General features: G+C 38.7%; 1 protein-coding gene across 1 annotated transcript; it reads right to left on the bottom strand.

Annotated features, from left to right (window-relative positions):
* Positions 1 to 6698: 6698 nt before the first annotated feature.
* Positions 6699 to 15426, bottom strand: LOC139737926 (glycoprotein hormone beta-5-like). Its single transcript, XM_071648594.1, has 2 exons — positions 15229 to 15426; positions 6699 to 6905 (listed from the first exon to the last, which is right to left on the bottom strand). The coding sequence occupies exons 1-2, from the start codon at positions 15424 to 15426 to the stop codon at positions 6699 to 6701; spliced, it is 405 nt and encodes a 134-aa protein (XP_071504695.1).
* Between the last annotated feature and the right edge of the window lie 8720 nt (positions 15427 to 24146).

The following is a 24146-nucleotide window of genomic DNA, read 5'->3' on the forward strand; positions in this document are numbered from 1 at the left end:
TGTCTAACCGCGGATACGCGGTGGATCGTCAGTCGACTCCTGGTGGTTTTTCGACGAGGAGCGGCTATTTTAGGGCTGGCACGCTCCGGATTTAACGCTCACCATTATACCGCAAAGTAAAGATTAGGAGCATCCTTGAACAACGGTAGTGGCAGCGAAGATGTTTGGACGATAAGAAGAGAACTCATTTCGCCCTTTGCTTTAAGCGCACTGCTGATGACGAGTCTGTTGGTTTTGATCTTATCTCGATATTTCTTTTCTTCTTCCTTGCATACCTTTTCTCCGTACAGCAGTCTCTGTTACCTTGGTACTTTAAGATTAACGTCTGAGACGGCGGAAAGCTTCTCGCATCAGCAGTGGTTCAATTAATTTAAGCCATCATGCAACCCGAGAGTGGCTAGATACCTAAATATCAATTAGTCGGCTCTCTGTCCAGGTTTCCTTGAAGTTTGTAGTCTCTTGACTACGCATGCGCATTAAGACAGGGAGAATAGAGACCGCTGTCAATGTTATCGAAATTAAACGAAATTAAACACCGTTCTTGGTATTGGTGTGAGTTCAAAGAGGAAGTGACAAAACAAAACACTTTAAGATGAGAAACTGTGAAAGGAGACGATATCAAATTGCCAAACAAAGGAAAGAAAGAAAGAAAGAAACATAAATACATTATGTTCATAAAGTACTGAGTTCTTCCTTTTATTTTGTTTTCTCTTTCCTTTGAAAGATGCATGAGTTGGAAATTCTTGAAAACATTTCGTGAACATTTCCTTTATTCCTTTTCTCATACCTCCTTTTCACTGGTTTTTTTTCTCTCTGCCTCTCTTTCTTGCGCCATGAGCATCTTTTCATGATGGATACCGGCGCATTACAAGTGTTCATATTATTATTATTATTATTATTATTATTATTATTATTATTATTATTATTATTATTATTATTATTATTGAAAAGTGCGGTGTTCGTTACTGTGTTGATTTTGTTTACGTTTGGTGGTGAGTGGCTATAATTTAGTCTCAGGTGATTCCACTTCCCTGCTGGGATATATTTCATAAAGGAATGTAAAACAAAGGGAAATCGCTACCACTCCAAATCCTAAAACCATCCTAATCACTATCTTGTATCTCCCTCCAACATTAAACCCATTAGTTCAGTTCTCGACTCTGTTGTTGTTTTTTTTTTCGTTGATGTCACTCTTGGATGACGGCGCGGTATCTTCCTTTTCTCTGTTTTGCGAAAGTAATGCGCACGCATCCGAGCTCGCAACTTCAGACACTTCTAAAACGCCTACGCACACTTACTTCCCGAAGTAGAAGGAGATTTCGGGATTACTAACAGACCACTCACAACATGTCGGAGTGACTGGCTATATATCGCCTTCAAGTATACGGAAAACAAGGTCGGCCGTTGAAACCCTCTCCAGTCCCTGACATGTCTACAATAAAATGACCGACATAATCTTGTGTGTGTGTGTGTGGGGGGGGGGGGGGTGGAAGGAGGATGGGCATCGGAAGATAGGAATGCAGTTATAGGGAAATAGAGCGAGGTGAAGCGTTCAAACTTTAACTTTTTTGACAAACATTCTGCAGCGTAGTGAAGCGACTTGACGGATCAGGGAAGTAATTGCAATTAGCGAGAAATTAGGCCTTAGAGAGGAGAGCAAATCCGCCGAAGCAGCAAACAAGGCCACTTTGGGTATTGCATCCAAAATTGTGAGCTTAACATCCTTATAAGGTATCCCTCATGTAGAATTGGAAAAAAAAAGACAGAGGTAAAAAGGTGAACGTGGTACTATCCATCGCATGCAGTTCATGAAATGAGTTTTATCTAATAAACAATGATTGTAATGAAACTCCCATATATCCTTAACATCCTACACATACATACATACATACATACATACATACATAAATACATACATACACACACGCACACCTCACACAAACACCCTCTCTCCACCTTACACACACAGACACACACACACACCCACACACACACACACACACACACACACAAACACGCATACACTCCAAAAAAAAAAGTTAAATCCACATTTATCATGATTTCCAGTTCGCCAAACTTTGTTGTATAATTATTATGTAAAATTTAACACTCAAAATGTTAGATTAAATATTTCTGAAATGGTAGTTTTGATTTTGAGTGTTAAATTTGACATTTAACAAAAGGTTGGAGGAGTGACTACATCTAAAATGTTTATTCATCTTTCAGATTCTGGAGTGTTTATATATTACGATATATACATTTTATATACAATATCAATGTATATGTAGATAAATATATGGCATATAACATAATAAATGTAAATCATTTTTATTTGTGTAATCATGTATCTCTATCTTTATAGATAAATAGATAAATAGATAAATGAATAAATAAATAAACACACACACACACACACACACACACACATATATATATATATATATATATATATACATATATATATATATCAACGTGATGTTTTATATCACAGTGAAATAAAACATCATGTACTAGTTTAGATCTAATTAGATCAATGATTGCTCTTTGCTCTTGTTCCTTCTTCTTTCTTTTCTTCTTTTTCTTCTTCTTCTTCTTCTTCTTTCTTTTCTTCTTTTTCTTTTTCGTCGGACGTCGTTTTAAGTGTCCGCGATAATTAGCATGTATAGGGTATCAGCGGTGATCGATGAGGGGAAGCGGCGATCTCGATCCTTTCACTGACGCACATATTACAACCATCTCTTGAGACGGAGCATAGATGAATTTGTACTAATATCCCTTTAGTCATTATCATGTCTCCGATGTTTTGGTCCGGGGCTCCAGGGATTATGTGGGAGCACCTGATGAATATGCCACCATGCACTTTTCACCGGGAATTATTGGGGGGGGGGGGGGGGAGGTGGGGGAGTGGTATAAGGAAAGATTACGTGGAGGTGGTAGCAGTTTATGGATGACATCCGCAAAAACAACCGTTTTGAGTGGGTATATCGTGTTCAATAATTAAACATATATTTAGTGTTTTTGTGTTTTTATGACATTCAACATGATGTGATGGATGGGAGACGTGGCTAGGGTGTGGTGTTTACCACCCCTGCACCTTGTTGAACCATGATTTCCCCTCCTTTTTATGCCCTATGGGACGTATAAGGAACGGACATGAGAATGTAAAATTGACATTTTATAATTCCCAGGAAAGCATGTTTTGAAACGCGCATTTCAAAAGGTGACATCACGAAAGTGCTCAGTTATGCATAAAGGTTAATATGTTTACGTGTAAAATTATACATGAATCAGTCAATGGTCAAAATAAAATCGAAATTAAAATGACAAAGCTGAAAGATATTCTTTCAAACACAGCCGATTGTAGAAACATGGACACATAGCTCTCAATAAATAGATTTATTTCAAGAATGACAAACACAACAGTCAGCACACTGGATTACTTGCCAATTCATTTTATGAACAGACAATTTCACTCCTAAGTCTCAAAAAAGAACATTTGCCGAATATCACAGAATCATTAATACTGCATATTCTTGTACTTTCAATTAGCTTCTCCTGACGAAACATTTATTCCAAACATTTATGGTATATACAAATTGATGATAAAACCTCAATCAATGAGTTGAACAGTTTACATCACCCCTGTCCTAGTTGAGCAAGCGACAGAAATAGCAACTCAGCCAGGGCTGAGACTCACTCAAATTGATTAATCTAGCAATTCGTCAGCCAGTTGCAGTCTGATTTAATTTCAATAAAATGAATCGGGCATGCAACCCGCGTTGGGCAATGTTTAATACCGGAACTATGTCCAAAGCTGACATTCACCATCACGATCACTTTTTTTTTTGTCTACGAGATATTAGGGATTACAATCATTTCAGTGTAAATTACTAACTGGTCGTTCGTTGGTCAAGGCTCTTTGTAAATGGCATTAAATCTAATAGCTAGCATGCCAAATCACCTATCTAAATGACGTTTTGTTTCGCTTGTCGATTTGAACTCGTACATTTGTCGCCTCCATCGATGTGTAGTAATTCGTTCATCCTTCACGGCTCGGCCGTGCGTGAGCGTTAAGTTCGGCAGAGGAACTTATGGACTGTCAGGACCTTCACCTATGGAGTGTGGTTCAGGCGATTTTTCAACTTTTGTTATTACTGGTATCTCCACGGAAATAAGACGTAAGCAATATCTTCGGAAGTTTTGCATGTTTTGTGCGGCTGTCTGTTCTAGTATACTTGAAATAAAAAGATTATAGGAATAACCTTCATTGAGCACCCAAAATACGTCGTTTGAAAGCACTGCCTCATTGTATCCCACTTTACAGTCTATCAACTGGCGTCTTCCTGCTACATTGTCCATACTATCACAATGGCAAGATCATGAAATAGTTCAATACGTAGCATTTGAAGATTTACGTATGAGACTTTACAAAAGTGATACGCATCATAAGTCAACCCAAAATACACATTTGTAACATCAGTACGAAGAAGATTTACATTGTTGTTATGTCATTAGATGATATGTTACATAACAGGCAGCAATTACAAACGAAGTGACGCCATTTCAGAACTCAAAAATAATAAAATAAAATCAATACTAAGAATATACACTTGTTAACGGCACGATCTAAACATAAAAGAGCGCCCTACGTTTGAGTGTGTGAAGTGTGTGTGTGTGTGTGTGTGTGTGTGTGACACATTTTCAATATCTTGTTCTGAGAAGACCCACTTATTCCAGCTTTTTTTTTTTCAAATCTCATTTGACTCTAGTTACTATTTGCAGTGGGTGCGACGAACTCCCAGTCTACGTGCAGTTTCTGCCTTTCCGCTAAAAATAACTAATTCTCCACTGACCAGCGGGTCAATGCACCAATTACGAACTGGCATCAAATCATACTAGATGGCTGAGTACACACGAAATTCAAATAACACCAAGTCCGTAAATAGCGGCGAGACAGACCAGATAAAATGTTGTTCATGAAGTCCTCTTACTGAGGTTGTTTGTCCGCACAATATTTCATATGTTTAATTTAAAAAAAAAGACATATTTGCCGTTGGAGTGACAAAAACTATGTATCTCAAAAATGTCGTTCAGGAGAGCGGAAAAAACAAACAGTGCAGCCAAAGCACTATAAAGAATTGGATCGCTTTTCCCTATGGACATGCTGTGGAGGCTTCATTTTTTTTTTTTGGGGGGGGGGGGGGGGGTAGGACAGCATAGATTTGGACAGAACATCACTTAACTGATTGTCTGACTATCAATTCCCTTCCCCAAATAAGGTAATTTAACCAAAATTTGATGTACAAGTTCTTGTCACCCCAACGACGATATGTCTTGAGGATCGTGAGTATAATGCTATCAATATTCATCAACAAGAAAAGTGCAAGGCACCACAATATGTTCTAACAAAAGGCAAGAGAGTAAAAATGAAAGAGGAAAGAGATGGGAGAGAGAGAGAGAGAGGGGGGGGGTTGGGGAGATGGGTGAGGAGAAGGAAGTATGGGCGAAAGATCAATGAAGTGTCTGGAGTTGTCTCATTATCTTCTACCCACCTTTACAACGTATCCAATGATGCATGCAGAATAAATGATGTTGAATGATCTAAATTCTTCCCTCACGGCATTTCTGCTCTAATCCTTCGCCTCCGAAAAGTTGTAATCTCTATAGAAGTTGTACACAACACATCTGTTTCTCGTAAGCAAAGGGTTATACCCCTATCGGCGAAATTCATATTCATCTAATTTCCCCCACAGCTTCATGTTTGTATTGAAAGGCACAACGTTTGTTTACAAGGGCAATTAGACATAACTGGTAAAGTGCTGTCATGCATCAAGTTCTCCTGAAGACAAGTGACAAGTTGCGCAAAAATTCGATATTCACATCAAAAGAATGCACATTTTTGGACATCAATGCATCGATCTAATTTACACCATATTTTCATGAGTGTTTGTTTATACTGTACATGAAGAAATCCTAAAACATAATGAATAACCATATCTACAGCAAACAAACAGAGACAATGTAACGCGTCTGTGCTCTTATCGATGTTTGACCACCCGTTTTCCCACTGGAGCTCATTTGGAATAGATAAAAGCACTAATTCCGCTGTAATGTAAAGGTTGTCGCGTTTCTGTTAAGTCAACAGGTAGTAAAGGTGTGACTTATACTCTTTGTTCTGGAGGTGAAGATTCAGTTCTGAACAGGATGTATTGAAGAATGTGACGTAAAAATGAGCACCATAACCATTCTTATCTTTGTCATTCTGTTATCATTTATAACGACAGATTTTGATGAATTGGATGACATTTCAAAGTCGATGTACACAGTGCGTGGCAGGCTTTAGAGGAATTAATAGATTATAAAAACAACAACCACAGAGCAGGAAAGAGGAAGGAGAGAAAAAAGACGACCTCTAACGTCACTTTTGACATGATTCTCAGAACTTTTTTTTTTCATAAACCATTGCACACAATTGCTGTGGAATGAAAAAAAAAACCACCCCACACACACGCCAGCAAACACTTCTTAATTGAACATAAATACATTTAAGAATTCAACGACTGAAAGTATCAACCTCCATGCAGGCGATCAAAGTTGATGATCCTGTCAGTTGTGCCTATATGCTAGTGAAATATGGCATGTTTCAGACAAAACAAAAATAAAAAAATGAATGAAATCCAATTCGATGCTGTGATATCTCAAGGAAGGTAGTAGTCAGGTCTGAAGGCGTAATGAGTCCGAGCGGTCCTGATCCTGCGACACTCACATGTCGTCGCCTCTACGTAGCTGTATGTACTGTCCACTCCGGGTAAGCAGTTGGGCAGCGTGATGGTCACGTTCTTGTAGCTGGCCGGAGCACACATCGGGTGGTTGACGTCCAGGAGTTGCGAGAGAAGAGATGGGATCTGCCGGAAAGAAGTGAGAACGGAGATCAAGGCATGAAACTCTATGATCATAAACATGATTCTAGTAAAAGTTGACGCATAAAACAGGCTATCCACAGCGACAAAACAACAAAAACAACAACAAAAACAGTCCAGACTTTTCTCTCTCTTCTTCGCTCTCTCTCTCTCTCTCAGAGAGACATCAAATTGTCTTAATACTTTCCTTTATGTCATATTCAGAACATAATCATTTTTAAATCATATTTTTGTATTTGACACCGCAAAGGTGTATCTCCTTATACCACATAGTGGGGTATCTGTTCTGACTATATACGTTTGTTTTATGCTTCATTCTTGACCCACGTTCGTAGATGTAAGATGAAATCTATTACCGTTGATGAGTGTAAGGAAACGTGATAAATATGGGTGAAGGCTAAAATTTAAATTTCCAATATTTTCAGCTTATTGCTAATCAAAGAACACAAAGAAAAGAAGTGAAAGTTTAGCGTCTTCTGATTAACTTGTATAAGCGTATTATTTACAACAATAATTTGTGTAACACACGAATGCAGACAGGAATGTTACCCATCTAATGGAATGTTATCCTGAGGTGGCAAGACCTCTTTCAATTACTTTTCGTGCGTCGCCAATTCTATACAATTATAGCCCAAGTCCAATCTACTCAGAAGATCTAAACCAAAATCGAAGAAAAACTGAAGTGATCAATCACGAAATTACAGATCTTCATCTTTACCATTTAACGCCATCCACCTAGTTTACATTTTGCTGATGTGCTTCCGTCAAGATTCCCTTTTTGTAAGCAGCTTCGTTATCGTTAAAACCATCCTTTTTATCATCACTATTGTTGCCTTTATCAAATGTGACCCTGCATCACAAAACCAACAAAAATTCGACAGTCATGGATTTTCTGTTAAGAGCAGATTCAAAAGAGCAGACTTTTAGCTTTAAAATGATGTATAACTCAATTCAAACGGACTCTCCTAACCTATCCAAATATTTGAAAGAAAGCACGCACTCTGGAAAAGTGTGTACATGTACTAAAAAAAGAGGCTCTGAAGTATAACGTCTATTCAAGCGCTTGCTCTTACCACGCCGTTCTCTGTGCAATGAATGGAAAATAAACAGGATGTAAAACTCCATAGCAACAAAAAGGAAGGAATTATTACGTTAAGCTGAAATTGAGTATGCTCTACTAACACATTCGTTACTATTCATGTCTAATATTAACTTTAAGAGCAGTAGCATTATCTTGTCGACAGTAATTTGAGTTCAAAGTGAAGAGTATGTAAAGGTTTTTAAAGAAATGTTTAAGGGGACTCTAAGACTGACGCTATTTTACAAAAAAAGTGTTCTCGAAAATTGCTAAAAACATAATTATCCCTTCGTTTTATGATCTCAAACTACAGAATATTGTAGAAGAATTGCTCTTTCAGAAAAAATGAAAGTTTCCACACTATACTAGGTTGACCAATTTCACCTATTTTGAGTCCTCACGTAATGTAAGGGCGAGGAACTTTTTGTTGGTGTTGTGATGCAAGGTCACATACTATAATTACTATCAAAAGCATTATTATCGTCATTACCATTAGTAGTATAAATATTTCATTATCATTATCGTTATTATCATGTATATTAATGCTATCAAAGGCATTGTCCGCATTATTTTCAACATCTTTAATAGGGGAAGCCCGGTTTCGAAGCGACATCAAATTAAACGATGAAGAATGACTAAAATCGAAGTACAAACTACATATGATTCATGCACTGTGTTTTCCCCCGAACGCCTAACAGTACCGAGGAAGGCGCGACAGTGATTAAGTTGGAGGACTATTAGTGTAAGGGGGTGTTAGAGTATGTGTACTGTAGAATAAAGTCACCTGTCAGGATGGCTTATTCTCACCCCGAATACATAATTTCATCCAAATGGATATACCACACAGAAACATTAAACAAACCAAATATGTGGGCGTCAAAGCAGTGACAAAGACAATGTGGTACACATTGGATTACATTAATCACCTTGTTGGTGTTGAGATTTATTCAAGGTCACGCATCAGAGCAATAAGTTTGATCTCTTTGAACCATGAAAAATAAAAAGTTATTATACATATACAAATGACAGAGATAAGAATGTAGTCACATATAAGTCCACTCTGATATTCAATGAAGGGGATTGGGTCATGCACTACCATTCAATTTTCGCGCAAAATGCTCACAAATACAGTCCTCGCGGTCGAACTAACATGCTAACTGATGGCGAATCTCGTTGGAGCGCCCAGTCCATGAAGTGAAGAGGGTCCGCGAACGATGACCAGAAGACATCTCTGCGTTGAGTTGACTCACAGTTGGGGGGGGGGGGGGGTCCATGTCCAAATGAAAGTTACTTCGGGATTGCTGCACATTCCGAAAGCTGCATGTCTGGTCCTCAAAACACTAAGTGGTCATTTGACTCCTCCTTAGATCGACCAACATAATTATAACAGACTGTTTCGAATGTACAGCAAAGCGTCCATAAAATATCATTCGAAACATCTATACAGTTGGGGGGGGGGGGGTCTTTGTCCAAACGAAAGTTACTTCGGGATTGCTGCACATTCTAAAAGCTGCATGTCTGGTCCTCAAAACACTAAGTGGTCATTTGACTCCTCCTTAGATCGACCAACATAATTATAACAGACTGTTTCGAATGTACAGCAAAGCGTCCATAAAATATCATTCGAAACATCTTATCAACTTTGAACTGATGTACAGTAGACATGACTTAGTTATGTCAGGACGGAATTCGATGTATAGATGCAAAAGGTTGAGTTTCTCCAGTAAAACATTCAAGTATATAACAGCTTGGTCTCTGAGAAATTTGAACACGTCTTTCCACTTCACGGGGCTTGGGGAGGAGAGCAGGGAGGTGGGAATCCACCTCCCTGGGGAGAGAGACTGATCCAGTATCAACTCCAATATATACTATATATACTTTCCTGCTTCTACTATCCCATAATACTTATTTCTGGTATGGTACCCAAGCTTTCCTGACTAACCCTTCTCAAATAAACTTTATACAAAAACTTAATACAAAAACTGACCATGAATGGTAAGGGAGAGAGAGAGACACACAAAGGGGCAGAGAGAGAGAGAGATAGGGGGAGAGAGGGGGAGATTGAGAAAGAGACTTAATACAAAGCATTTTACATGTATGCTGTACTCTGGTTCTTTGTACGGCATCACAGGGTGGCAAACTTCAAAGTAACGTAGAACAATACCAGCCACTTTAATGTGGTTTTCCATCTCTAAGTCACAGTCCAGTCATTGCCACTGTCCAGTCATTGCCACTAAATCCACTATTCAAGTAGGGTGGCAGTACCTCTTTTGTTTCATAAACTCATTCACCCTCCAGGTTGCATGGTGGCACTATGTAATACACTGTGTACCAAGCACATATTGTATCTTGGTAATGAATAGATTTCAGCTTTCTGGTTCTACAAACACTATATATGTACAGTAAAATGGGCAAGTTGCTCCATCACTTATATTACATGTCTTGGCATGAAAACTAATATATTCCAGCTTTCCGCCAGTACTATCTATACAGTAAAGTGGGCATGTTACTCCACCACTTTACATACCTCCCTGCTTTAAAGGAATCATGACTTCCACGTCATGATGATAATGCATACCATGCATCTCGCATCTGGTATTGCTATTTACATATACACAATACACAAAATATATTATTTACAATATTCATTTCAGAGTGTGGTGCCCCTTCAGACACCAGAGTTGCCCCAGTCATATTCATTATATTGCAATGTTTGTCTACTACTACCAAACAAATCCCAAAACCACTTTGAAATTAAATTGTCATGAAAAGATCTAAATTTGTGAAGGACCAATAACATGCATCCAATCTATTGCTCAGACTATCAATGGAATTCAAGCACGTAAAATCACAAAATCAAAGCATGGATATAAAAGTAAATATATAGATGCACGTGTCACTATACAACCACTACTTGTACATCAAGCAGGTAAACCCTCATTCAACCTTGTTGCCTGTTGGTAGCGGGTTTGCTATTGGTTCAACCAGAAAACAATCTGTCTATATTTTAATTTGGTAATTCAATGTACACTTGACCAATTAACTCCAAAACAATCTTGCGAGATGTAGTGCTTCCCAATGAGTGTGGCAGCATAAATGTACAAAAATATAATGACTTGCAAACTCATGAAATACAAACTAGATCTCAACACCTACTTTGACTATCCCACTCCTGACACCAATTTATGTAAGGGGGTGTTAGAGTATGTGTACTGTAGAATAAAGTCACCTGTCAGGATGGCTTATTCTCACCCCGAATACATAATTTCATCCAAATGGATATACCACACAGAAACATTAAACAAACCAAATATGTGGGCGTCAAAGCAGTGACAAAGACAATGTGGTACACATTGGATTACATTAATCACCTTGTTGGTGTTGAGATTTATTCAAGGTCACGCATCAGAGCAATAAGTTTGATCTCTTTGAACCATGAAAAATAAAAAGTTATTATACATATACAAATGACAGAGATAAGAATGTAGTCACATATAAGTCCACTCTGATATTCAATGAAGGGGATTGGGTCATGCACTACCATTCAATTTTCGCGCAAAATGCTCACAAATACAGTCCTCGCGGTCGAACTAACATGCTAACTGATGGCGAATCTCGTTGGAGCGCCCAGTCCATGAAGTGAAGAGGGTCCGCGAACGATGACCAGAAGACATCTCTGCGTTGAGTTGACTCACAGTTGGGGGGGGGGGGGGGGGGGGGTCCATGTCCAAATGAAAGTTACTTCGGGATTGCTGCACATTCCGAAAGCTGCATGTCTGGTCCTCAAAACACTAAGTGGTCATTTGACTCCTCCTTAGATCGACCAACATAATTATAACAGACTGTTTCGAATGTACAGCAAAGCGTCCATAAAATATCATTCGAAACATCTATACAGTTGGGGGGGGGGGGGTCTTTGTCCAAACGAAAGTTACTTCGGGATTGCTGCACATTCTAAAAGCTGCATGTCTGGTCCTCAAAACACTAAGTGGTCATTTGACTCCTCCTTAGATCGACCAACATAATTATAACAGACTGTTTCGAATGTACAGCAAAGCGTCCATAAAATATCATTCGAAACATCTTATCAACTTTGAACTGATGTACAGTAGACATGACTTAGTTATGTCAGGACGGAATTCGATGTATAGATGCAAAAGGTTGAGTTTCTCCAGTAAAACATTCAAGTATATAACAGCTTGGTCTCTGAGAAATTTGAACACGTCTTTCCACTTCACGGGGCTTGGGGAGGAGAGCAGGGAGGTGGGAATCCACCTCCCTGGGGAGAGAGACTGATCCAGTATCAACTCCAATATATACTATATATACTTTCCTGCTTCTACTATCCCATAATACTTATTTCTGGTATGGTACCCAAGCTTTCCTGACTAACCCTTCTCAAATAAACTTTATACAAAAACTTAATACAAAAACTGACCATGAATGGTAAGGGAGAGAGAGAGACACACAAAGGGGCAGAGAGAGAGAGAGATAGGGGGAGAGAGGGGGAGATTGAGAAAGAGACTTAATACAAAGCATTTTACATGTATGCTGTACTCTGGTTCTTTGTACGGCATCACAGGGTGGCAAACTTCAAAGTAACGTAGAACAATACCAGCCACTTTAATGTGGTTTTCCATCTCTAAGTCACAGTCCAGTCATTGCCACTGTCCAGTCATTGCCACTAAATCCACTATTCAAGTAGGGTGGCAGTACCTCTTTTGTTTCATAAACTCATTCACCCTCCAGGTTGCATGGTGGCACTATGTAATACACTGTGTACCAAGCACATATTGTATCTTGGTAATGAATAGATTTCAGCTTTCTGGTTCTACAAACACTATATATGTACAGTAAAATGGGCAAGTTGCTCCATCACTTATATTACATGTCTTGGCATGAAAACTAATATATTCCAGCTTTCCGCCAGTACTATCTATACAGTAAAGTGGGCATGTTACTCCACCACTTTACATTAGTAAGTTGGAAGCTGAACAACAGTACTGAGTGACACCATTAATGAGACTCGCTGAATTTTGACGAGTTCTGTCTTTGATCGCGCTTTGGCAATCATTCGATGCTTTCGATCATGAATAGAAGTATCCATTATCGTATTGTGAAACATCCGGTTGCCACGCAGACCTAACAGGCTTTCGTGGAGGATTTTTTATTTTATTTTTTTTCTACCCTTTATATTTCCAGAAGTTACACTAATGATCGTCATTCTCCCTTTTAGGTTTATTTTCTTTACGACTTTATACCAGTAAATTCGATAAAGGGATGGCGTCTTTTATCAATAGACAGATATTCCATTAAGGTTGTGAATGTCACACTGCTATGTTCGTAATGGACAACGACACTATCTCGAAGTGTCTGCCGTATACTTCCAAAAGAACACACAGGATCAGAATGCGGAAATACGTTTTAAGCAACAACACAATTAAACATTAATCAGTAATATGTGCCTTTAAAAAAGAAGAAGAAGACTTATGGTAATGTCCCTCATACATTATTCCTTGTTCGAACATAATTGTGTATTGAAGCAGCTCATAAAGAACGTCGCCAGCAGCAATCTCGGCTCGCAAATCAAAATAGTACTGGTGATTTTTTGTTGTTGACTTTCCTTAAACTTTAACTTTCACAAATTTACATTTTCGCTATTTCGCTATCTTTTCTTCTTTTTTTTTTGGAGGGGGATTATCATCTAACTTTAAGTGAATAATGCACTTGAAGTTAGTGATTAAGTGGCTTTTAAACATTTTGCAATTGAAACATTATGAAACACAAAAGACTCGAATATAAGAGAATTCTTCTTTCTCTTCTTCTTACAAAAAAAAAACACACACGCACACTAACAATGAGGAGTCTATTATTTAGAGGAAAATGAAAGAAAATATAAGACTTAACACCAAACCTAAGATACGGTTTCTGGGAATTCACAGACGCATGCATTATCTTTCTGCGTGTCGATGTAAAACAACCAAAAAGATTGAATATATTTCAAAACGACTCTATCAGGTGCGTAAATGTGTGCGCCAATACCACTGTCTTGTGCGCATGTGCCGTGTGGGCTGATTGTAGAGCACTACGTATGATGTCAGGAAAGTTCCCCATGGATCTTGGCTAAAGCCTTATCAAACAACTCATGAATTTGTGCAGATGAAAAAAAAATGTATCATACTTTCTGATAATTTTCTCACACGTAACAGATGTTTCTCTTCGTTTGAAATCGATACATTCATTCGAGTGCAGGTGCTTGCTATTATTTTTGGTATATATCGGGCATCAGGTGGAAATGGAAAGAGGTGCTAGAGGCCTATAGAGCTCTCCATCGCAATTTTTCGGAATTATGGGAATTTTTTTTCTTTTTGTATGACGTCAGAAACGAAGACAGACATCGCAGAGCTTCTTGCGATGTTCTGTCTCATTTTACGGACGGGAATATTGATTGTGCAGAGCGCTGGCGGGCTTTTGACATTTGATCGGCAAAGCTATATGGAAGCTGTTAAAAGCCCCTACAACAGTTTGGCCTCTGAGCCGTCGATACCATCGATCCCGATTCAGCAGAGAATAATAGATTGAATGGCAGAACTCTCCGTATCTCAACTAGATTACCCAGATAGTTTATCGAGAATAATCAGTTCATGGTCTTCGAACAAAGCCAACGAACTAGAAACAAAGAACGAAAATCACTAACGTTATCCTAACTGCGATGGTAATGATACTGATAAGTTTACTAATGGAAATATTGATGCTGAAAACGCTTTTAATGATCATGAAAATAATCAATCCGTATTAATAATGTCAGTCATGTATAAACCGCGCATAATATTTGTTGTAGCCAATTAGTACATACTAGCGTACATTCATGAAAAACCTCTGTACACTTATACACTAAGTTACACAAGCTATGCTGAATGTCACACACACACCCTCACACACACTTCGACATACACACACACGCACACATGCACACACAGTTGGAATTCCATCACATGATTTTGAAGTATTCTCAAGTTATAGGGCCCGCATATTTTGTGATTTGTGTCCATATTTCGAAATAAATGTATCAGAGGATTATCAGAGGGGGAAAGGAGATCTCCACCTATCACTAAAGGACGAGTCGGAATGGTAAGGCGTCACATGGCTGTATCTGTGGAAGCTTTCTCAAACTTAACCTCCCGACCTTCCGACCTTTCGACCTCTCGACCTCTCGAACTCTGTACTCACCTGGAAACTGTCGCACCTTCCCCAGCAACCTCTGACAGTGACGAGCTTTGGTTCGCATCCCTCCTTCTCGGCCATGTGCTTCATTCCCGTGTGAACGTAACAATCGATGGCTGTGGCCGGGTCGAAGGTTGCACTGACGAAATGCGTTACCGTGGCAACCAAAATGGCGGCAGACACGAGGATCGGAAGTGAGGACATTTCTGTGTGTTTGTGTTGAACAAATAGGTAGATATCCCTGTAGGCCTACCTGAGAGATAGATCTTAAAAAGCAATACAAAACAAATATATCTTCTTTTATATATTTTCAGTCTTCAAAAAGTACAAAAATAGAAGATTGATTATGAAGTTATATCGATAAAATCCACATCAAATTCATATTATACCCCTTCACACGCTACTATATATTCATATGATTTGATCAGCTACAGTGCTTTCACGGAAGGATATACTGTCGCTTGAATTACTTTACCAAAAAACAGAAATAACATGAGATAAAATTCAAGTAACAAAACTTGTTTCTGACTTAATTCCGGCAATTCTACAAAACTCATTAATACTAGCATTGCTTTGTTGTGACATTCATTTTCTTCGGTAAGGCTAAGGAAAAAAAAAAACCTGATGTTATAGATATTTAGTGACAAGTCAGGAAAGGAACCTGTAGTGCATACCATAAACATGACCCCCAAAACATAGGTTTTAAGAAACGTTATTGCGTGTATGACGACCCGAAATCCTTTTTCTGATGGAGATAGGAGCATCTCTACTGGAGGAGCAACGTCTTGCTGAATAATTCAACAGAGAATTACTAGTGCTTGGGGGAGAACAGCGTAGGAGTCATTCCCGCACGTCATTTTATGCCTGAAACCATGATTTACAAAATAAATGAAAATGCAAACTTGCAGGGTATATTTCAAACATTTGTCTTTAATTGTATAGTGATATGGTTCAGCGCTCATAATTATGTTTGCTTGATGATACTCTGCGGCAACATTAGCAGGCGATCATGCCATGTGACCAATAGAACCATTCATTTTGTCACCTGTAATTTCACGACTGCTTCTGGCGCAATGTCGACATTACTACAGTTGATTTAACACCGCCAAAATGCACTGCAATAGCGCGGATTGTATTTCTATTTCTTGAATGAGTTCTGCCAGCGATACTTTATCACAGTCGACATCGTAAGAGGAGTTGGGCCGATTCATATCATTTTTTGTTTCTTCTTTTCAAGACATTCATGAAGTATGTGTCACCATGTTGTAACAAAACCATTCTTACCTTGTCTATGTTACACAACCGCACGAGAACTCACAACTCAGGCTCGACGGGTTGTTCTGCCTTTCAAGAGAGGAGCATGGACGACAGACGAGAAAGAAGTGCACGAGTACACGAAATCCGAGATCAAGATGGCAAATCACACAGAATTGAGATAAGATCTTGACTGACGCAGAAATCTCCAGTCCACGGCAATTAGAAACTGTGCCAAAAAAGGAGAAGGTTAAGAGGAGACGGCAAAAGGTGAGATTAAGGCTACCGAGTTTTGTAAAAATCCAACCTTGCACGGTGTCACCAACTTTTGGATACTCCTACGGACATCCAAAAATCGAGCTCACTCTTAATGCGTGGGAAGGGGGAGGGGAAGGACGAGAACAGAGGGGGTATGTTGAAATATTCAAACTGTGACACTGTTACGGTTGCCTTGGAGATGCGAGTTAAGCGCTGGAGCATACGACGTAGAACTACCATCAAGCGTAATGTAGACTCCTTCCTAATCCCCTTGCTAAGTTGCGGTGAGAATTCCGGTCCGTTACACAACTACTCAGAAGGCCTTGTTGACTGATACGTGACCATGCCGATTCTTTCGCTCCAGATGTCGTAAGATATAATGATAGAAAGAAAATAATGGAAGTAGGAGTTTAATCCCCTTCCCCCTTCCTAGCGTAGACAAAGAGAAGACGAAATATCGCAAAAGAGGGCAGTCACATAAAATTTGCAAAGATAGCTAGGGAATCAGCATAAGACTTAAAAACTCAAGCACACTTCAAAAACACCCACGACTACACACACACACACACACACACACACACACACACACACACACACACACACACACACACACACACACACACACACAGGCACACACGAAAGAGTTGCTTTATTAACATAACCCGATTTTCTGGCGACTGGGAACCAGCTATAAAACTGTGTGAGTTGATTGTTTGCACATTCTTTGTGGATTTTTAACCGCCTCGAATGGTGAGACAAAGCTCAAACAAATGACACAGGCGTAAAAAAACCTGGTCCCTCCAGACCCAATTCGCACCCAAGAGAACATCTCACAACGGGTATTGGTTTTGTTTGTGAAAGGAACCGACCGCAACGACTTAAGTTATTGGGATTGAGTTGTCCTCCCCTCCGTCGATCATTTGTTTAGGAGTAGTCATCATTCAGAGAATTTTGCCGCCGACTCTACTCCAGTCAATATTCGTGATTGTTAAGGGAGTTCCTGTACAATTACATATTTACATATCTTTATATATGAATTGTACTATATATATATGTAAATACATATACATATATATATATATATATATATATATATATATATATACATATATATATGTATATGTATATGTATTATATTATATCATTATCTGTATTTCCTATTCCTTTAAAGCAGTTATTGACGTACAATATAAAACCAAGTTCATACAAGAGTGCAGAAAATGAAAATACTTATAGGTCACAGAATTTATCTTTTCATAACTATAAACGCAATCAAAGAGAAACTGACCATAAATAAATATAATTTATAAGTGAAAATTGAGTTAACAATTCTTTGCTCAAGTTTTTTTTTACATAATTAGGCCTATATTACATAAATATAGTACAAGTTTTGAAATTGTGCTATTGAAATTTTGACGATTTATACTAATGCAGTTCCCATTCAGATAAGGTAGTAACAAGATATTCATGACCGGCTGTGCATGTATGAGCCACATACACAACTTTGTTTTCCTGTTGATGAAATTTGATGAAAAAAAAAATCACCCATTATTGCCAAGTTGCCAATAAAATAATACAAACAGTTAACCTGCCTGATACTAATTCGATGATTATATACGAAATACAAAGTGTGCATAGTACAGTGTCACGAAGAATATAATTAGTAGCTGCATGGTGTATATACGTTAGTCATATCGCACATATTCAACGAAACAACAACAATAACAGACAGAGACAAAAAAAAAATAACAATGCATGCACACACACACACAATAAGTGTGATAATCGACTGTCCCCACCCTCGTTTCGTTATTAGCTTAAAAAAGAATGAGCTGTGACGACTTGGTGAGGTGACGTCATGAATCACTCCATTTCAGTTATCAGAGTCATGTGACGCGCTCAAATATTGGTTTCGGTATTACGCTGGTCACCTGCTAGTGTTTGATTAACATTGACGGAGGACGAGGCGACAAAGAGACACAATGCTGTTAAAGTTGATGAGTTTGGCAAACTCGAGTGGGTCACCGGAAGAGTAAACGTTCCGGTATTCCAGCTCCCGGACCGACCAATCACCGCACTCGGTTGGCGCTGACAATGAGATTTTGTCCCCGTGCGTAGTACCACCACACAAAAAACTGGTGACCACTTTACTGTACAACTGTGCTTGTTAGCACGTTTACGCAGTCAGAAAATATTCCCCCATAAGGTTTTGTTATGTTGTTGGTTTTTAAACATTCCAGTAAGACTGGGTTCAATTTTATTCTTTAGGTAATTGCTTTCGACGGGGAACGTGTATTAACTCGTATTAATCTCTACACTTGAGAAGTAAAGTTTTGATGTATTGCAAGAGAGCGCTATCTCATTCGCACTGTCAATTCTCGGTCTGCCGGTTACCTGTTAGCATTACGGTCAGTGTTTACACGATTGTTCCAAACTTGCTAATTAGATTAAGTTTATGGAATTAGATTAAGTTAGTTAAATGCTGCAATGACTGCTATGAAAAAAACCCCTTTCTTTCTGTATACTATATATGGTGAGGGTGAATATTATACCTAGTTTGATAAAAAGGATAAGTGCCTTGATTGGTTTAAAGACTGTTCTACTACGTCGGGTCGAAATTTTGATATATGATTATAAAAAGATACTATGGGGCACAGTAGACTGAAAATTCACACCAACACGAACACACGCACGCGCGCACAGACACACACACACACACACACACACACACGCAAACTCTTTTGGAAACCATGGCAGCAAAAGATATGATTATGCCATGCTACAAGATGTATGCATACATAAATCGTATGGATGGATTAGTCAATTATAAACGAAAAACCAAAGTTATTTAAACTGATAACTCGAAACGTATGCTGAACAAAAACACAATGAGGGAAGTACCAAAAATCACATTTTACGAGGTATTTAAAAATTTTGTCAGAGGCCCCGAGAGCAACACGAGTGATGACATTATCGTTGGTCCCTCCCCCCCCCCCCCCCCCCATGAAGAGCAGTAATCAACGATTGGCATCGACAAGATCACCTTCTCATGTATCATGGAGACTCAAAATTCCGAAGCGATACATATTATTCATTTTGCAATAAAGATTAGCATTACAGATACCTGAACACAAAGTAAAGATCGCCCGTAGTCACTATCACATAATTCACTATCGACAAAATCAAAAAAAAAATATGAGAACACACGCACATGAAATACTCACCTGAAAGGCAGAACATGGAACCCTCCTGGGCCTTGTGACTTTAGACCACCACCAGACTGACTGAACGCATCAACTCAGCTTCGTGTCCACATAAACATTACTCACGTAGACTTTGCTTGCAGCAACCTCTGTCGTCGCGTGATTGACATAAAGAAACCGGTAAAAAAAAGAATAGAGCTGGTTACAATGTCCATATGTATTTATATTCAGTCCCAACACGATGTATGATTGTGTGATATGGGAAAATTCGACTCCAGGGGGGAACGCAGATGTATCTATAGAGAGACAATGCTCTCTCTCCCACACACACATGCACACCATACCACATTACACACACACTCACACACACACACACACACACACACACACACACACACACACACACACTACCAATCACTTTCACGACTTTGTGACGGAGATTTAGCAATTACTGGCTTGATTGACTTCGGTGAAAAACATGCACCACCGATGACAAAGGGCCATGTCGGTATTTGTCTTTGTTTTGTTTGATTATTATTTTTTTTGTTATTTTTCTTTTCGGAGAATCACTCTGGGTTTTATTAGCTGAGTGAAGTGATGCGGCAGGGCTCGTATCGCTGCTTTATGACAGCAATATTAATGTATCCGAGCGGAACAATCTCATCCCTCAATCAAAGAGAGAGAGAGATCAAAGGGGGGGGGGGGGGGATACGTGTCTATATCTTCCTCTGTTTTTCTCCCTCCATATATGGAGGGAGAAAAACAGAGGAAGAGATAGAGGAGAGAGAGGGAAAGAGAAAGGACGGCATGGACTGATGGAGAGGGGGGGGGGGGGGGGGGGGAGAAGGAGCTAAACCCTGCAACAAGTCGTCCACTTTTTTTTCTAATAGGGAACACCGGCTTTCAGTTTATATCGAGTTTGTGCTTATGACGTCATTTCGTCTCGGCGTGGAGCTACACCCCTCGGTGTTGTCCGACGCAGCGGAATTTCGAATTTTGCCGAAACCATGTTGTCCCAGAGACGATTTTTTTTTCAGATTAACCCGTTGAGGACGAGTCCCGAGTATACTCGGGCAGGTGTCTATGGGAATTGCGCGTTGTAGCAAAATCAAACCGTCCTCAACTGGTTTTATAATGAAGACTGGAATCTGTGAAAATGGGCCGACAAACTAAAATGCGAGAGGATAAAAGAGGAGTCACGAGAAATAAGACGAAATCAAAAAGGAAAAACAAAATGATAAAGCGCAGAGAAGATGAAGTGGTTAAGAGACATAATGAGAGTCAGAATCAAAATTCTGACGAACAGAAATAGAAAAAGACTTAAAATACAAGGACAAACTGATGACAATGATTACTATCATTGCCCAGAGACCTTGACTCAAACGTCATGATTTTTTTTTCTAAACGTAGGACAGAATCGCAGTTATAATGTTATTTACTGAACATTATATCGATATCACTTTGAATATTGATAGTAATGAGGATATACTATTCATTTGCTGATAACGACAACATTGATTTCTGATTATAAAGGAATTAGACATCGGACTTGTTTCTTGATGTAATTGATTGTATAATGAGGGTGGATGAATAATAATTGTGGTCTAACACATTTTTATTGTTTTGCTTCAACATTCTATTAATGAAGAAAATGTGAATGAATGGTACCATAATATATTTGATTTGACGGGGGATACCGTCTTCAAGAGAAACGAAAGAAATCAGCCCTGTTTGTTCAGCGGGGGGGGGGGGGGTCACCTTTATCGGAGTAAGCAAGTACTAGTATTCTATTTTGTGTGTCTGTATGAGTATTAATATGGTGACCGATGACACCCTTTGAGAGCTATAGAGAGTGTTTCCAAAGTCAGACCTCATAGCAGCGCGGTCGCTGTTCAAAGTGAATCAAATTATTCCCCGTTTAGTGTCATTAGATCATGGACTGACACGTGCTATCTTAGGTAGATGTCGAATCACTCTACACGTCAAGGGGCTGAGCTTGCAGCGAAAATTGTGTGTTTCACACTGCAGTAATTAAATAATTAATTTTCAAAGCAGCTAAATAGACAAAACAAGATTTAAAGTTGAATTCCGAACCATTTAAAAGTTAGTCTGATAACGAAAGATTAAAATTGTGCAAACATATCAGTGAAGATTTGATAAAATCGAGTGAATATGAAAGAAGTTATTATTGAATTGTGAAGTTTCGTTATGTTTTACACAGCACTTGTTGAACAGTCATGAATATGATATGCAAATGAGTGAGTTGATGATTTATGAACTTGCCATATAGTTTGTACACAAAATCTTGATTTTTTTTTTTTTTTTTTTTTTTTTTTGGGGGGGGGGGGGGGGGTGGGTGTTTAAACGCCCAAGTCCCAAAACGTATCTGACTCACATTATTTTGAAGTTATTCAGTCCGGAACAATATTATCTTATACACTTTTACAACGGAACATCTGAATGTTTGTCTTTTTTTTTTTTGTTTCCTCGATAAATAAAAAATGTGAGGTGAGAAATCATCAACTATTCGAGAACTGTTTTTGCAAAAAATACCGAAACTTCACAAGGTCAAAACTTCCCTAATCTTTATCCGATTTCGATCAACTTTTCACTGTTTTGCTTATGGAATTTTTATTCATTGTTTTCAGACTAACTTTTTAAATGTTCCGGAATTTACCTTTAAGACTGCTTGACCCAATTTGAATAACTTTCAATTAAGAGAGAAGAAACGGGGTTGGGGTGCGAGGGGAGAGAGGGGGAAATAATTGTGAACAGCAAACATTGCTTTTCCCCCCCTTTCGAAATAAAGATAATTATAATCATCAGTATCAACAGATTCGTACACCTACTGTAGGCAAAGATGGGTTGGTGTGTTGGTGTAGGAATCTAATTGAAACGGTTCCAATATCGGTTGTATACGTTCTTTTTTTTATTGCTATCTTCTATAGCTTTCCTGTGCTTGGTCTATGTGAAGACCCCCGTATTGGGGCAAGCTTTTCAAATAGGTTGTAGCAGAAATGTGTTTGTTGAGGTGTGAGGTCGTTTTCTTACATTTGTCCAAAAGTACACCAAAGGAAAAACACACATCAAAATAACATCATAATAGGGCTACTGGAAAAGTAAAACATTAGGCATATATACGCTGCATGATGCTGTTGCCGTTTACATCTGAAATAATGGTACAGAATCGGCATGGCAGTTATGTTAAACTGACACTCTCCAGAGTAGCTCCTCCTACCCTCCCCCCCCCCCCCACTCCTTTAACCGCACATACAAATAACAATAAGCAATCGAACACATTTAATATATTACACAAACATTCACAAAAACCCTCGTACATGTGAACGAACATCTGATAATGACATGGTTACGTAAATGTACTTTGTCTTCTCTTCGTCACTGCGGGTACAGGCCTACATACACATGGCATCCACCGAGACTGGCGTGCAAGTACTCAACATAGGTCGCAGTTGCTTTGAGCGGTTTATGCAGACTAGCGCATGGATTTTGAGCAACCTGCAATTTGAAGGGGTAAAACCCCCTCTATCGGTGGCGGCGGTGCCAGGTTGCAAGCATTCGGGATGGACAATGCATGTATCATGATATTCTTCGTATCCAAAGATCATGAAGACCTGAAGAATATCACTGACCACACAAGCCAAAATTATCCGACCTGGTAAAATGTGAAACTGGTTGAAACTAATCTAAGTCGAAACAGTGATCTGTTAACTTGATAGTTGTTCCTTTACAATATGCTATCATCATTAGATATAAACTTAAGTGTTACACGTTACGACAAATACGTTAAACAATTTACAACTATAGAACAAGGTTAAGTTATTTATACTATGTCTGTGATGGTACTATGAGAATGCAAGCAGTATTAAATTATTTGCTTAATATTTTGATTTCATATGATATAGTGCTGGAATTCTTAACTTGAACAAACTTCCATGAAAGACTTTTTTTTTTGTAATATTGCTATTGTAACAGCAGATCTAGGAAAAATAGCTTTGTAAAACTAACAAACAAAAACAAAAACAAAAACAAACAAAACAAAAAGACAAATAAAAACACAGCCAGTAACATACGGATGTTCCCTGACCCCATGTGTTAATCCGGACTTGTACATCCTACAAACTGGTTTACTTATTGTCTATTTCTCTCTCTCTCTCTCTCTCTCTTTAAGACTCGAGTGGATGATATGAT

The sequence above is a fragment of the Diadema antillarum genome, unplaced genomic scaffold (genome assembly GCF_040938485.1).
Source record: "Diadema antillarum isolate AM-2024a unplaced genomic scaffold, OU_Dant_1.0 seq00000715_RagTag, whole genome shotgun sequence".
Taxonomy (NCBI): Eukaryota; Metazoa; Echinodermata; class Echinoidea; order Diadematoida; family Diadematidae; genus Diadema; species Diadema antillarum.